The 14635-nt window shown below is 33.2% G+C and overlaps 1 protein-coding gene across 1 annotated transcript; it reads right to left on the bottom strand.

Moving 5' to 3' along the window:
• Positions 1-5858: 5858 nt before the first annotated feature.
• On the bottom strand, positions 5859-10989 carry LOC124541855 (fatty acyl-CoA reductase wat-like). Its single transcript, XM_047119763.1, has 10 exons — positions 10755-10989; positions 10518-10608; positions 10147-10269; positions 9614-9738; positions 9099-9257; positions 8658-8767; positions 7854-7921; positions 7437-7632; positions 7045-7225; positions 5859-6225 (listed from the first exon to the last, which is right to left on the bottom strand). Exons 1-10 carry the CDS (start codon positions 10922-10924, stop codon positions 5859-5861), a joined length of 1590 nt encoding a protein of 529 aa, XP_046975719.1. The 5' UTR covers positions 10925-10989.
• Positions 10990-14635: the final 3646 nt, after the last annotated feature.

Below are 14635 nucleotides of genomic sequence, written 5' to 3'. Positions count from 1 at the left end.
TCCTCATTTATAATCTAAGTATAATTAATAAATCTTCATTAAATTCACGCCAACCACCCTCGGAAAAGAAATAAATATATAAATATTACCTCTACTTTCATTCTTATATGAAAAATGTGTATTTTTATAATTTTCAGGGCAATTGAGAGACGTAACGTACAAATCACAATTCAAGTTACCGGCAAATGAAGCAATTTGGTATCGCTTTGTTGTTCAGACTCGATGCAAATTTATTTATGTCATTTTATCATGGCTGTTACATTATATACCGGCTCTTATAGTTGACGGATGCAGCGTATTGATGGGAAAGAAACCAAGGTATGTGTAACGTTATCCATTATGATCTAATCCACACAACCTTCGACTAAGATCGAGATTCCAGCAAACATCGAGGGTTGGATCTTAAGGTTGTATCTTGTCGGAGCTTATGGTCTTGGCTAACTCTAAGACCAGCATATGCACAAGGAATATCCCGGAGTGAGCCCTACGTTACAAATCATTATACTCGTCATCACCGCCTCCAGTAACAGCGATCGCTCCTCACTCTTGTTGAGTTTAAATACAGATGCGATGGAGATTTCCCTATCTTCGGCATTCTGGCTAGTGTCACTGAGGGTTGTATCTTGTTGGAGCTTATCGTCCTACTAGGCTAACTCTAAGGCCTATACACAATGAAATCTCCTAGTGTAAGCGTTACTCTACTCGCCGTTCTTGTCCTTGCTCTATTCTTCTTCAATGTTTTTCTTCTTTACCTGCAGTGTGCGTGGTTTACTCTGTTTTCGCTACTTGAGATATCTAAGGCACTGTACTTGTTTTTATAAGAAGTTTTTCTAACCATTCCCCCACTTTAGACCAGAGTAAATTTTGATTTCATCTAATTAAATCGTGACTTGAGTACGGACACGTATTTGAGGATCAAGGGGCAAGAAATCGTTGTCTCTGGAGCAATGGACGGACTACTCGGCACTCTACCTCAGTCTCGGAGTTAGAGTCAGAAATGCCAAGGATTCCCGCAAAAAATAATCGTCTTATTTTTGAATCTATGAAATCACATAATCGAATAAGTCTATAACGAAAAGGCCTCCTTTTTCGTTATAGACCTATTTTCAGGTCAGAGCATATAATTGCCATAAATATGCTCTGACCTTGAATAGAATTTACATACACTACTTTACCCAAAATATTACTCTGTTCCAGATTTTTCAAGGTATACAAATTAGCAGACACCCTCACTTCAGTGTTCGTGTATTTCACGACCAACGACTGGGTGTTCCACGACGGGAATACTCTCTCACTTTACAACAAGATGTCGCCCACAGACAAGCTATTATATAACTGTGATATGTCGTCTGTAGATATGAAGAAAATGGTCTTCCTTTGGTGCTATGGAGTACTGAAATATATCGCTAAAGAAGAAATTAGCAATACGCACACGTTGAAGAAACAGTTTTGGTTCAAGATAGCCCATTATACAATATTTCCTTTATATATTTACTCATTATATAAAATAGCATATATTGTGTTAGCATTTATATACTATGTCTTAATTATGATATGTCCATATTCTTAACATTCACAAGAATTGTAGGGAATATAATGTTGAGCAAAATAAAATATAAAAAGCATGTCATAAATTGTGCGTTAAAAATAATTGTATGTAAATAAAATGATTTTGTTTTATTTTGAATTTAATATAGTAACATAGTCAAACTCAAAGTTAAAAAAAAAACCTTTATTCAAAATAGAAGTGTTTACACTTTCTTATTGATAGTCGAAAATCTACCACCGGTTCGGAATAAAATACCTCAGACCTGAGAAGAACCGGCGAAAGAAATTCAGCGGGATATTTTTTTTTTATTATTATATTAATTTACAATAAATAATTACATAATAATTAATATTCGATTATTTATAAAAAGTGATAAATGTTACTATGTACAGTCAGAGTAAGAAAACCTTCGTCAATTTTCAAGTTCATTCCTTTATCAAGTCTTAAACTTTTAGTACCTTTTGAATCTTTAAGAATTTATTCTTAAAAAGACAGATTCACTTACATGAGAACAGTATGATAAATGCAATAATAGCAAAAAATATATTCGCTTTATAGTTAACGGAATAGAATATAGTAAAATAGCTATAAAAGTGGGTAATCTCTAAAATGTATTTTGAGAGTTGAGACTCGAACCCGTTAACTGAGCTTACATTTTTTATGTAAGATGGTAATTTGTTGTAAAGTTGTGCTCCATCGAAAGTTATATTTATTTTTTGCAAATATGGTTCTAATTTTTAGGAGTACTAATAAGCTTGGTCTACGGGTGCTTTTTGTATGGAATAGGTTTGCGGATGAGCATATGGGCCACCATGGTAAGTGGTCACCATCAACCATAGACAATGACGCTGTAAGGCATATTAACTATTCCTTTCATCGGCAATGCGCCACCGACCTTGGGAACTAAGATGCTATGTCCCTTGTGCCTGTAGTTACAATGGCTCACTCACCCTTCAAACCGGAACACAACAATACTAAGTACTGTTGTTTAGCGGTAGAATATCTACCCTACCACCAAGTATGGGTGCTACGCTTATTGCTTTGTTTTATAAATGTCAATTCTGAATGTAACAATTTATTAATAACTTTTCTAATGAGAATACAAGAATTATATACATAAAGCTGTCGTAGGTTCATAATGTTTGTTTCTTTGTAAAGTTTAGTTCATGATTTCAAAAGTGGATATCTAAAAAGTATTTTAATAATATTATTTTGTTTTCTTTGAAGTTCTTGCAATTTTGTTTTTCCAGTATTACCCCATGTTTCTATAAAATAGGATAAATGCAATTTTACTAGCGAATTGTAGGTGTTATACTTTATCTCTTTATTATGTATTTTGAAATATTTGTTAATGACCCAATTAAAGAGGAAAGTTTTTTAATTAATATAGTGTCTATTCGTAACCCTAAATATTTTTCACAGTTTCTGCTCAATTGGAAAATTGTCAATAGTTAATGGATCATACGGCGCAATCCTTTTATTTTTAGTTTTGAATACAATCTAACAAGTTTTGGAAACGTTAAAAGTTAAAAGCTTTTGATTGAACCATTTATGCAGAACATTTAAATCACGTTGATCTTGAGAAACTATATCATTTATATTACCGAAATAAAATAAACAGGTGTCATCTACATACAAAGTCACATGACCATTTTGTTTTAAAGTTGCAATATTGTTTACATAAATTAAAAAGAGAAGTGGTCCCAAAATTGAGCCCTGTGGGACTCCACAGGTGACAGGCAAAGAACTACTTTGTATATCACCAATTTTAACGATTTGTATTCTGTTTGATAGGTACGATTTTAATATTTCTAGTACAGTACCTTTAATAAGTATGTTTTGAATAAAAACGTCCAGAGCTATGTTTTTTCTATCTAGGTTCTGTCTTATTTTTGTTACTAGATCTACAGTTGCAGCAGTGGCGTTACTTCTAGTTCTAAAGTCGTATTATCGTTCAGTAATGAAATCAAAAGAGTCCAAACACGTTATTAAGCGGTTATGAATTAAATTAATTTTTCTACTATTTTTGAGAGACCAGGTAGCATTGATATTGGACGATAAAATTTTGTTTTATTTTTGCGATCTTTAATGAATTAGGAAATATTCCCTCGGATATAAGCTTGTTAAAATAGTGTGCTAGACATTTTGATATTAAATACATAAACATTTAGTACAAAAGTGCTTATCATATCTATACCACTATTTGCATTCGCATCTAGACTCCCTATCAGTCTTTCAATATCACCGGAACTACACGTTTTGAATGTTATAAGTTCGAGTTCATTGGTTGTATTAATTGTGAGAAGGATGCTGTGGTGTTGTGTTGGTATTATTTTCGCTAAGAGGGAACCTATTGTTGCGAAATGTTTGTTAAATACGTTACAAATATCGTTTGTATCAGCAATTATTTTTGATTCTACTGCTACTTTAGAGGGAGCACCTTGACTTATTTTATTACTGTATAATTTATTAAATAAGGTCCAATTTTTTTTTGGATTCTTTGCGTTGTTTGTAAATAGTTTGTAAAAGTATGAATCTTTTGTATTTTATATCATCATCATCATCATTATTGCGTCCATAAAAAGTTCTTCTGACTTATTCCATACCTTAGATAATATCCTTGCTTATCCAATCGTCTCTTAAGTGGTTTAAAATTTTGGTTTTTCTTACTTTACGGTCAATAACATATTGTTTTATTATATTTTTAAGGTCTTTATAGTTTTCGAGTTTCGAGTATTATTAAGTTAATAAATTGCGAGGACTCTAGGGAAATGTACAACTTTATTATGTCATTCTCGATCGGTAAAGCAGATTATCGCTCATACTGAGCACACCAAAATAGATCTTAAGGTGACGAACCTTTTCTTACTCCGACTGTATTTAATATTGTTTTTACTATTGGATTACAGGGAAAGTTCTGTCGTATTTTAAATAAGCAGGCAGGTTTTCAAGTAAATAAAAAAATCTTGCTGGTAAATCATTGGGATTTTTAGCTGAAAGTAGACCACAAGTTGTAACAAATAAAGGGGCATATATAATTTATATTAAATTCATATTTCTTTAAATGAATTCAAATATTTTCTTTATAATACGAAAGAACTTTCTCTCCAATCTTATGACTATATAACCAATATTGTGACTAGCTCCAAGGTTATAAACAGGCCGGAATCCTCTTTTTTGTAAGATAATAACAGATGGGTCTTCCAGTCAAGGATGATAAATAAGGACTCCACTGTATTATTTTTCGGTGAAACAATAGTGTATCTACGATAATGCACTGTTCTCAGCGCCATAGTCAGTTTTTTTCTTGTCATCAAACAACTCCATATCACAAATACCTTAAACCTAGAAACGACGATTTATATATACTAGAAATAGAAAGGGGCCCAAAATTAAACCTTGTGGAACACCTATTTTTAACGTAGATCCAGAATACTTTATTCCATTTATAAAACTTGGACTTAAGTATGAAGCGATGATATCCAGACTTTTAGCTTTAATACCCTAGTATATGAGCTTATAAAGAAGCGCCTCTTATTTTTAAATACTTTTATATAAATATATTGCAAAATAGATGCAGCTAGTCAGTCAGTAAATAGCATCTAATTCAGATGATTTCAAATGATATGTTATTTTATTAGTATCATTCAATAGTGTAATTTATTTTACTGCGAATGCTGCAGATGCTTTATAAGCTTCCCCATTTAAAAGTACATTCGTTTTGACCCATCTTACATTAGGAGTAGTGAACTTCGTCACAGTAGCATGTGATAAGCGACCCTGTGGCTCCCCCTGAACTGAAAGACGAAGAGGTTACCGCTGGTTTCTTAATAGGTATTCTGATATGCCTGGGCGCACTAGGCGTACTAGACACTGGCGTGTCCCACATACCCCCCACTGCACCCGCAGAAAACGTGTAATACTTTATCCAGCGAGAAAAAATAGCAGTGAACTTAATAACTTTTGTATTTTAACTATTTAACAGTAAATCGGTAGCACTAGACCAGTATACTATTTCAGATCGAGAATAATGTATTTCTGTGAAATGATTACAAAGAAATCTTCAGCTAAAAATTAACAGCTCTTAATATTAAGGTGCGTATTAGCCTAATGCGTGTAAAATAAGATATACTATGTTTTTTATGACAGGCGTTAACACATTGTTGACATCTTCATATATTGAAATATATTAAATTAAAACATTCAAATTAATTAAAAATCATTTTATTGAAATCCTTAATTTAGGCTTTACCGATAAAAGAAAACTTGCCAACATTATATTCCCTGTAATTCCTGTTGTATATTAATATTATGCACAAATCATAGTCAAGATATGGTATATGAAAGCAACCGCAATATAAGCTACTTTATATAATGTGTAAATATATAAAGGAAATATTGTATAATGAGCTATCTTGAACCAAAACTGTTTTTTCAACGTGTGCGTATTGCTAATTTCTTCTTTAGCGATATATTTCAGTACTCCATAGCACCAAAGGAAGACCATTTTCTTCATATCTACAGACGACATATCGCAGTTGTATAGCAGTTTGTCTGTGGCCGACATCTTGTTGTAAAGTGAGAGAGTATTCCCGTCGTGGAACACCCAGTCGTTGGTCGTGAAATACACGAACACTGAAGTGAGGGTGTCTACCAATCTATACATCTTGAATAATCTGTAAGATAAACAAACCTTGTTTTTAATATACAAAAAGTAGGCGTCCTAGACACTGGCGAACCCCACAGACCCCCTACTTTACGTGCAGGAAACGTGTAATGACTTATCCAGCGAGAGAAAAAAAAGAGTAGTGAACTTAATATTTGGAATATTCGAATTGCAGTCACGTCATAGGTTTATGTAAAAAGTTTTGGGCTACGGCATTTCTGACTCTGATTCCCAGACTGAGGTGTAATTGCGAATCATTGCGAAGGACAAAATTACGTCGTGGAAAGCTTACTAAGAAGGGACGTGGAACTGGAAACGTGGAACTACTGAAGGGAGGTGAAGCCAGAGAGGAGGCCTTCTGGAGTCGAAATTTCTGTAAGAATCCTCTACCATGGCTGCAGGTAGAAATTATCCCTTAAAAACTGCTACATCTAAGCGAATTCAGCCCCATCTGGGCCCCAGTTGTACCTTTAATAAAGATTTATTGCTTTACTTGATATCTCCTAGGCCCAAATCTAAGGCGATATCAAGTTTTACTCTGGTCTAAAGTGCAATACATAGGTTAAGAATACTGAAATCTGCACATCTGTATCAACAGTGCCCAAGGAAACACAAGCTGCTAAAAAACAGTTGACCTCAACGTTCACGCTGTAACTGGAAGATGAGATTGAGATGATGAGCTAAGTGATTCGTAGTGTAAGACTCAATTTTCATACAATCTTAAGATCCAACCGATCCAACCAAAAATAAATCGATGTTAGCCGGAATATCGAAGGTATGGTAGGGGTGTGTGGGTTAGATCATACAAAATGGATAATGTTACACATACCTTGGTTTCTTTTCCATCAGTACGCAGAGAGAGTCAACTATAAGAGCCGGTATATAATGTAACAGCCATGATAAAATGACATAAATAAATTTGTATCGAGTCTGAACAACAAAGCGATACCAAATAGCTTCATTTGCCGGTAACTTGAATTGTGATTTGTACGTTACGTCTCTCAATTGCTCTGGAATTAAAAAAAAATACAAATTATTCTTATGAGAAAGAAAGTAGAGGTACTATTTATACATTTATGTCTTTTCCACAGGACTTTGGCGGCCGCGTTTTTAACTTACTTTTAGTATGATTTTATCGCTTATGCATCCTATAAAGTTTTATTAATTGAACATTATAAATGAGGAAGTTAGAAGTTAAATATAATTAAAAAGCTATCTTACTCCACTTGAAAGGATTTCTTTTGCCAGAAATTGCGTATATGTTAATTTTCTTGTCGCCTTTTGTGAATCTCTCATTTGTTTCCCAAGCAGCTGCTATTATAGCGTTATTAACTAAATCGACGGGTGTTATATCCAAACTTATTGCATCATTTGCTATGTATGTGTGTGTAACACCCATGTAAGGTCCAAGTATCATCTACAAATAGTTTTATACACATTATTGTTTATTAAGTATCTAAAACTACCTAATCTGGCTTCGGATATGGGATAAGTCAATTTGGTACCAGTGATACAATATAGTTGATATTTTTTGTATTCGTACATGTGTCTGAGCTCTAAAACAAGAGCAGATACAAAACCATCAAGTAATGATTATAAAAAAAGAACTAATGTACCAGTAACTTTAATTGTATTTACCCCGCTCGGTCCAAGTGCATTTTTTGTATCTACCCATCCAGGCGACGGTTCCTCAAACGCGGGTATCACTGCAAAAATTTAGAACTTAACAATCAAACTCAAATATCGTTCTTCGATATACCTAATAGCATTGTTGATTTTCGAAATTATATCTACTGTTTTGTTAACAAACTTAAATGGTGTTTTCTGATTTCTCAGGAATGTACGTTTACAATGACGAGCCAACAAGCAGCCTGAACGTTTCATTTCATCCTTTTATTTTAAAAACTAATGAGGTGTAATTAGCAATACGGTTTCATATTATTTTGTTTTCTATAATGATTTATATATGTGAGGAGGAAACCTAGATCGAAAGTAGACCCCTGAGGGAGCCCTTGCATTTACTGGAAATTATTTCAATGCATTGGATGGTACAATTAAGATGTTGTGTCATGAAAATGACGCCATAAAAATGCATATATTTGTTTAATATTTTCGAGGATGGAATATATAATTATAGTATAAATATAGTATTTTTGTAATTAAAATAGTTTTAAAAAGTACAATCGTAGAATACCTGTAAGAAAAGTAAGTAAAATCTTAGAACACCTGTAAAAAGTAGGCTTTTACTTATTATGATTTCTGATTTACTGTGTATTTTTGTTGTACTATTTGTTGGTGTTGTCAAATAAATAAATAAAGTACCAATAGAAAGCACTGTATGTTAGCTCTTGATGCGATATTTTTTCTTGTAGCGTTTGTTATTTGAATAATAATTGACATTATTATTTTGGAATCTGAATCTCGTTATGTTCTTATACATACCTACAGCCGGTCGAACGATACAGATAGGCAGGTCTCTTGCCTGACGCCTTATAAGGTCTTCAGTTACGGTTTTCGTGAAGGTGTAAGTATTCGGCCAATCTTGGGTGAGTCTATACATAAGGAACTTTCATTTAAATAATTACATATACAAGGCATAAGGAATGTTTAATATTTATGTGTTTAAACCCCATTGGCAAGAAAATTTTACATGGAAGAGGTTGTATAATTCTTCTTGCTTTCCTACTGGTTGGATGGTCTCAGCTTCCCAAGTTTATTTTTTGGTTCATTTTTAAGGTGACCACTATTACAATTTTTACGCTTAAAATGCTCTTGATGTTAAATTTCAGAAAATACTTTCTTACAAAAAAATCTCGTACTACATTGGCATACAATTTTTTTCATACATACATAATTATGTACAAAAGGTAAAAAAATGCTCACGGAGTTATCAGGCCGTTTAAAGTATCTTCGGGAACACTCTCGGCAAGTTTTATCAGCGCGTCAGGAGGTATAGGACTGTCGTAGAAGTCCTCCTTCACCTCACCTTTGACACGACTCCTCGTAGCATTAGCGTAGGCTGTAGACACGTGAACTATCGACCTATGGATTATTCATATAAAAAAGTGTCCTTGAAGTGTTTAGGCACACATTATTCTTATTTCAGAAGTTTCACACGAGGATGCATGATATGTGGGTTATACTGATGACCGTGTTGCAGACGCCATTTTTGCGTTATCTGTCACTTAAAATAATGATACTATTGTCTTTCAAACCCTTGATGGAAGTAGACAATGGTGACTAGATTAGCGTCAGTCATAGATTGAAATACATGCAAGGAATTGTTTACAACAGTGATTAAACAAATAAATAAATTATTGAAATATCAAGCAATAAACGATTTTAAGAAGAGTATAAAAATTGTATCACTCTGCAAGAATGTCCCATCCATTACGTACTTGATATTCGCGCAAGATTCGGCAAACTTCAGCATCTCTCTTGTCCCGCGGATGTTAGTCAAGGTCGCCGTTTTGATAGTTTCAGCAAAATTGATGGTAGCGGCCGCGTGAATGATCACGTTTACCTTAAATAGTAGTGTATCTTAAATTAATTATGTATATTGAAGAAGATGCTCCGACGAAGAAGACCAAGGAGAAGCATTCAGCGGTATGAGTATCTTCTCCCCCATTTGTAAGGGTCGCTGGGGGTTCTCTGTACCTCCGGAACTCCTCTAGTTTGGGGAAACGTGTAAGAGCGTTTCTTTTTTAATTACATTGGTACAAAACAATTTGCAGTTGTGGTGAAAAGAGGTTTTATGAAAATGATTAAATGTTGTAAATAATCAGTATGTTTTTATAAAGCCTCGGCGTAGGTGACTTACCAGTAGGGAGACTTTTTGCTAGTCAAATTATTTTAGTAGGCAAATAAAAAAAGGCTTACTATTCAGTTAATTGTTTTGTCTCAAACTAATCACCATTATATTCAATCGTACCTCATTAGTAAGCGTGTTCCATGTTTCTTCATCAATACCAAGATTAATCTCGGAGACGTCGCCTTCAATTCCCACGATTTTGTCGACGAAACTAGGTTTCTCATTGCGCAGAATTGTAAATACCTGAAAAAGTTTATACTGTGTAATTTAATTCCTATGCTTATAATGGTACTGCTAGCTTTTGATATAAAGGTATATTAGGATTAAGATACAAGGAACATCATATACCTATAGTATGATGACTCACAAGCCATGCCATTAATAGTAATGTGATGCGGAAAGGACTTATTTGCAATGTAAATTCTTAAATGAATCAATTTGAAGACATTAAAAACATGACGAATTAAAGATTGATAACTGATTTATCTTACCGGATTCTCTAAAATTTTATTAACTCTTTCTGAAACGCTTTTTCCTTTCTTCGGACGCACCAATACGTACATTTTTCTTATATTTGTCGACCTACAAAATACATTTACTGATAATGACAATTCAGTAACAAAGATTTAAAATTGTTTCTGATGCACGAAGGTCGTATAAGCTAGCCACTAGCTTTATTTCAGTTTGCAGCACAATTTCAATTTACAGTGCAGTGTTTTGGTACATACCGCATCAACTTCTCGATCAGCTGTTTGCCGATGAAGCCCGACCCACCCGTGACGAACACCACAGCATCGTCGTAAAACTTCTGCACTTGAGAATCGCCGCTTAAAATGGCTTCATTCAAGATTTTTCTTTTTTCCAATGCCTGTTCTTCAATTGATATTACTGAATTCATTTTTTCAGCACTGTGCTTCCGTAATGGTAATGGTTATAATATCAAACGTAATCTCAAGACACACACAACCGGTCAAAGTTATTTAAGGAGAATCTAGAGAGAAACTGCAAGTTGAAATGTGAATCAGAATTTATACCCAATGCAATTGCTTAAATGCATAATTTTATTATTATTTGTATATGCATTTAAAATATGTACACATGTTAATGAAATTGACCTATTTGTAATAAATGTTAATGAATTTCCTTACAAAGGATAAAAGGTTGGATTTTGGTTTGAATGCAGGAGAACGCAAGGTAGTTTACGAATCAGCGAACTAATGATTATATTGTCAACCGACTTCCAAAAGGAGGAGGTTATCAATTCGTCTGTATTTTTTTTTTTTTTATTTTTTTTTTTTTATTTTTTTTTTTTTTTTTTTTTGTTTGTTACCTCATAACTTTTTACTGGGTGGACCGATTTTGATAATTTTTTTTTTGTTTGAAAGGTAGTGCTTCCCGTGGGGTCCCATTTTTTTTTTATTTTTTTCCGATGATGGGATCCGTATGAAAACGACATAAGTCTTGAATTTGCATTATGTATATGCGCGACAAATAGGCGAATTACTCAAAATCACGTTAACCAATTTTGATGATTCTTTTTTTATTATAAAGGATATACTTTAAGGGTAGTTAGGTGAAAGTTTGGTAAGGTTCTGAGCACAGGATCCATGACAAATTAAGGGAACGGGACGGAACGGAACAATTCTGAGGAGCACGTTAGCAATACTCGGTCGAATCTTTTATTTATGGGTTACTTGGATATTTGAATCACCTTCCGGAACGTGGTTATGTTCATGTAATTGTCATAATCGAATATTATAATCAACTAGCGACCCGCCCCGACTTCTCACGGGTGCAATACTGATACTATATACTAAAGAATTTGTTTATTTACGACATCACATTGCAAACTTCTAAAATTGTCAGTGTTTCTTTACTATATTGTTCATTTATTCCAAACCTTCCCCTTGAATTACACTATCTATTAAAAAAAACCGCATCAAAATCCGTTGCGTAGTTTTAAAGATATAGGGACAGAGAAAGCGACTTTGTCAACCGACTTCCAAAAGGAGGAGGTTATCAATTCGTCTGTATTTTTTTTTTTTTTTTTTATGTTTGTTACCTCATAACTTTTCACTGGGTGGACCGATTTTGATAAATTTTTTTTTTGTTTGAAAGGTAGTGCTTCCCGTGGGGTCCCATTTTTTTTATTTTTTTTTCCGATGATGGTATCCATGTGAAAACGACATAAGTCTTAAATTTGCATTATGTATATGCGCGACAAATAGGTGAATAACTGAAAATCACGTTAACCAATTTTGATAATTCTTTTTTTATTATAAAGGATATACTTTAAGGGTAGTTTGGTGAAAGTTTGGTAAGGTTCTGAGCACAGGATCCATGACAAATTAAGGGAACGGGAGGGAACGGAACAATTCTGAGGAGCACGTTAGCGATACTCGGTCGAATCTTTTATTTATAGGTTATTTGGATATTTGAGTCACCTTCCGTAATGTGGTTATGTTTATGTAATTATCATAGTCGAATATTATAATCAACTAGCTACCCACCCCGGCTTGGCACGGGTGCAATACTGATACTAAATATACTACAGAATTTGTTTATATACGACATCACATCGCAAACTTCTAAAATTATCAGTGTTTCTTTACTATATTGTTCATGTATTATATACACAAACCTTCCCCTTGAATCACACTATCTTTTAAAAAAAACCGCATCAAAATCCGTTGCTTAGATTTAAAGATGTAGGGACAGAGAAAGCGACTTTGTTTTAAACTATGTAGTGATGGAACTCCTATACGGCTCGCAGTTAGGGTGCGATATGGGGCAGAATTTCTTACTATGTTTAATCAAATTTTGTGTATGTGATGTGATGTCATATGATGTACGAAATATAGTTGGTCTTTTTCAAAGTTTTTTTGCTGAGTTCGATTACAGCTCTTTCGAGGGATCCTTGTAGTTTACGCCGCGTGACGTATTAAATCCGCATTTTCGAAAGTCTATTTTTGCTTTATTCGCAAGTTTCCTTTGAAATTGTCCTCGAAGTAGTTTCTGACTCATATAAAGGGAACGCTTAATCTATCCATATTAAAAAAATTAGTTAGTCAACATCAGCTTCACTTAAAATCAAAAAATAAATAAAATTTTAACAAAAAGAAAAACCGACTTCAAACAAAACACTATATTAAAACAAATGAATATGCACGAAAAAGTAATAAAAATAATTGCGTATTCAACATATTTTTTAGAGTCTTCCTAAGTTAAATGAAATGAAAAATATTAAACTACTTAAAAGTCGATTAACGATTACATCATGTAGTTATAATTATTGTTATATTTGGAGTCGGTGTCAGCCAATAAAACCCTACAGTATATCTATCAAAAAACAATACGAGAATACTTTAACAAATATGTTTTTTACAAATTACCTTTAACACAATAATATACTGGATCAATCAAGGGGCTCGTATCGCTTCTTTCTTTTGATTGTTGGGGCAAGGGCACCGTGGCTGACACCGGCTCCAAATATACCAATAACTATAACTACATGATATAATCGTTAATCGACTTTTAAGTAGTCTAATATTTTTCATTTCATTTAACTTAGGAAGACTCTAAAAAATATGTTGAATACGCAATTATTTTTATTACTTTTTCGTGCATATTCATTTGTTTTAATATAGTGTTTTGTTTGAAGTCGGTTTTTCTTTTTGTTAAAATTTTATTTATTTTATACTATGTATTGACGGAACTCCTAAACGGCTTACAGTTAGGGTGCGATTTGGGGCAGAATTTCTTACTGTCTTTAATCAAATTTTGTGTATATGATGTGATATCATATGATGTACGACATAGCATACGAATAGCTAGCTCTTTTGCAAAATTTTTACTGAGGTCGATTACAGCTCATTCGAGGGTGGTACCTTGTAGTTTATGCCGCATGACGTATTAAATCCGCATTTTCGAAAGTCTATTTTTGCTTTATTCGAAAGTTTCTTTTGAAATTGTCCCTGAAGTAGTTTCTGATTCATATAAACGGCACGCTTAATCTATCCATATTAAGAAAAAAATGTTAGTCTAAATCAGCTTCACTTAAAATAAAAAAATAAATAAAATTTTAACAAAAAGAAAAACCGACTTCAAACAAAACAGTATTTTAAAACAAATAAAAATGTACTAAAAAGTAATAAAAATAATTGCATATTTAACATATTTTTGAGAGTCCTCCTAGGTAAAATGAAATGAAAAATATTAGACTACTTAAAAGTCGATTTACGATTATATAATGTAGTTATATTTATTGCTATATTTGGAGTCGGTGTCAGCCAACCCTATACTATACCTATCAAAAAACAATACGAGAATACTTTAAGAAATGTTTCTTACAAATTACCTTTTATACGATATTATATTGGGTCAATCAAGAGGCTCGTATCGCTTCTTTCTTTTGATTATTGAAGCGTGTGCCTGTGGCTGACACCGGCTCCAAATATAACAATAACTATAACTACGTTATATAATCGTAAATCGACTTTTAAGTAGTCTAATATTTTTCATTTCATTTTACCTAGGAGGACTCTCAAAAATATGTTAAATATGCAATTATTTTTATTACTTTTTAGTACATTTTTATTTGTTTTAAAAT

This window comes from Vanessa cardui, chromosome 29, assembly GCF_905220365.1.
Source record: "Vanessa cardui chromosome 29, ilVanCard2.1, whole genome shotgun sequence".
NCBI classification, from domain to species: Eukaryota; Metazoa; Arthropoda; class Insecta; order Lepidoptera; family Nymphalidae; genus Vanessa; species Vanessa cardui.
The sequence above is the reverse complement of the archived record's forward strand: the minus strand, read 5'-3'. Positions and strand labels throughout refer to the sequence as shown.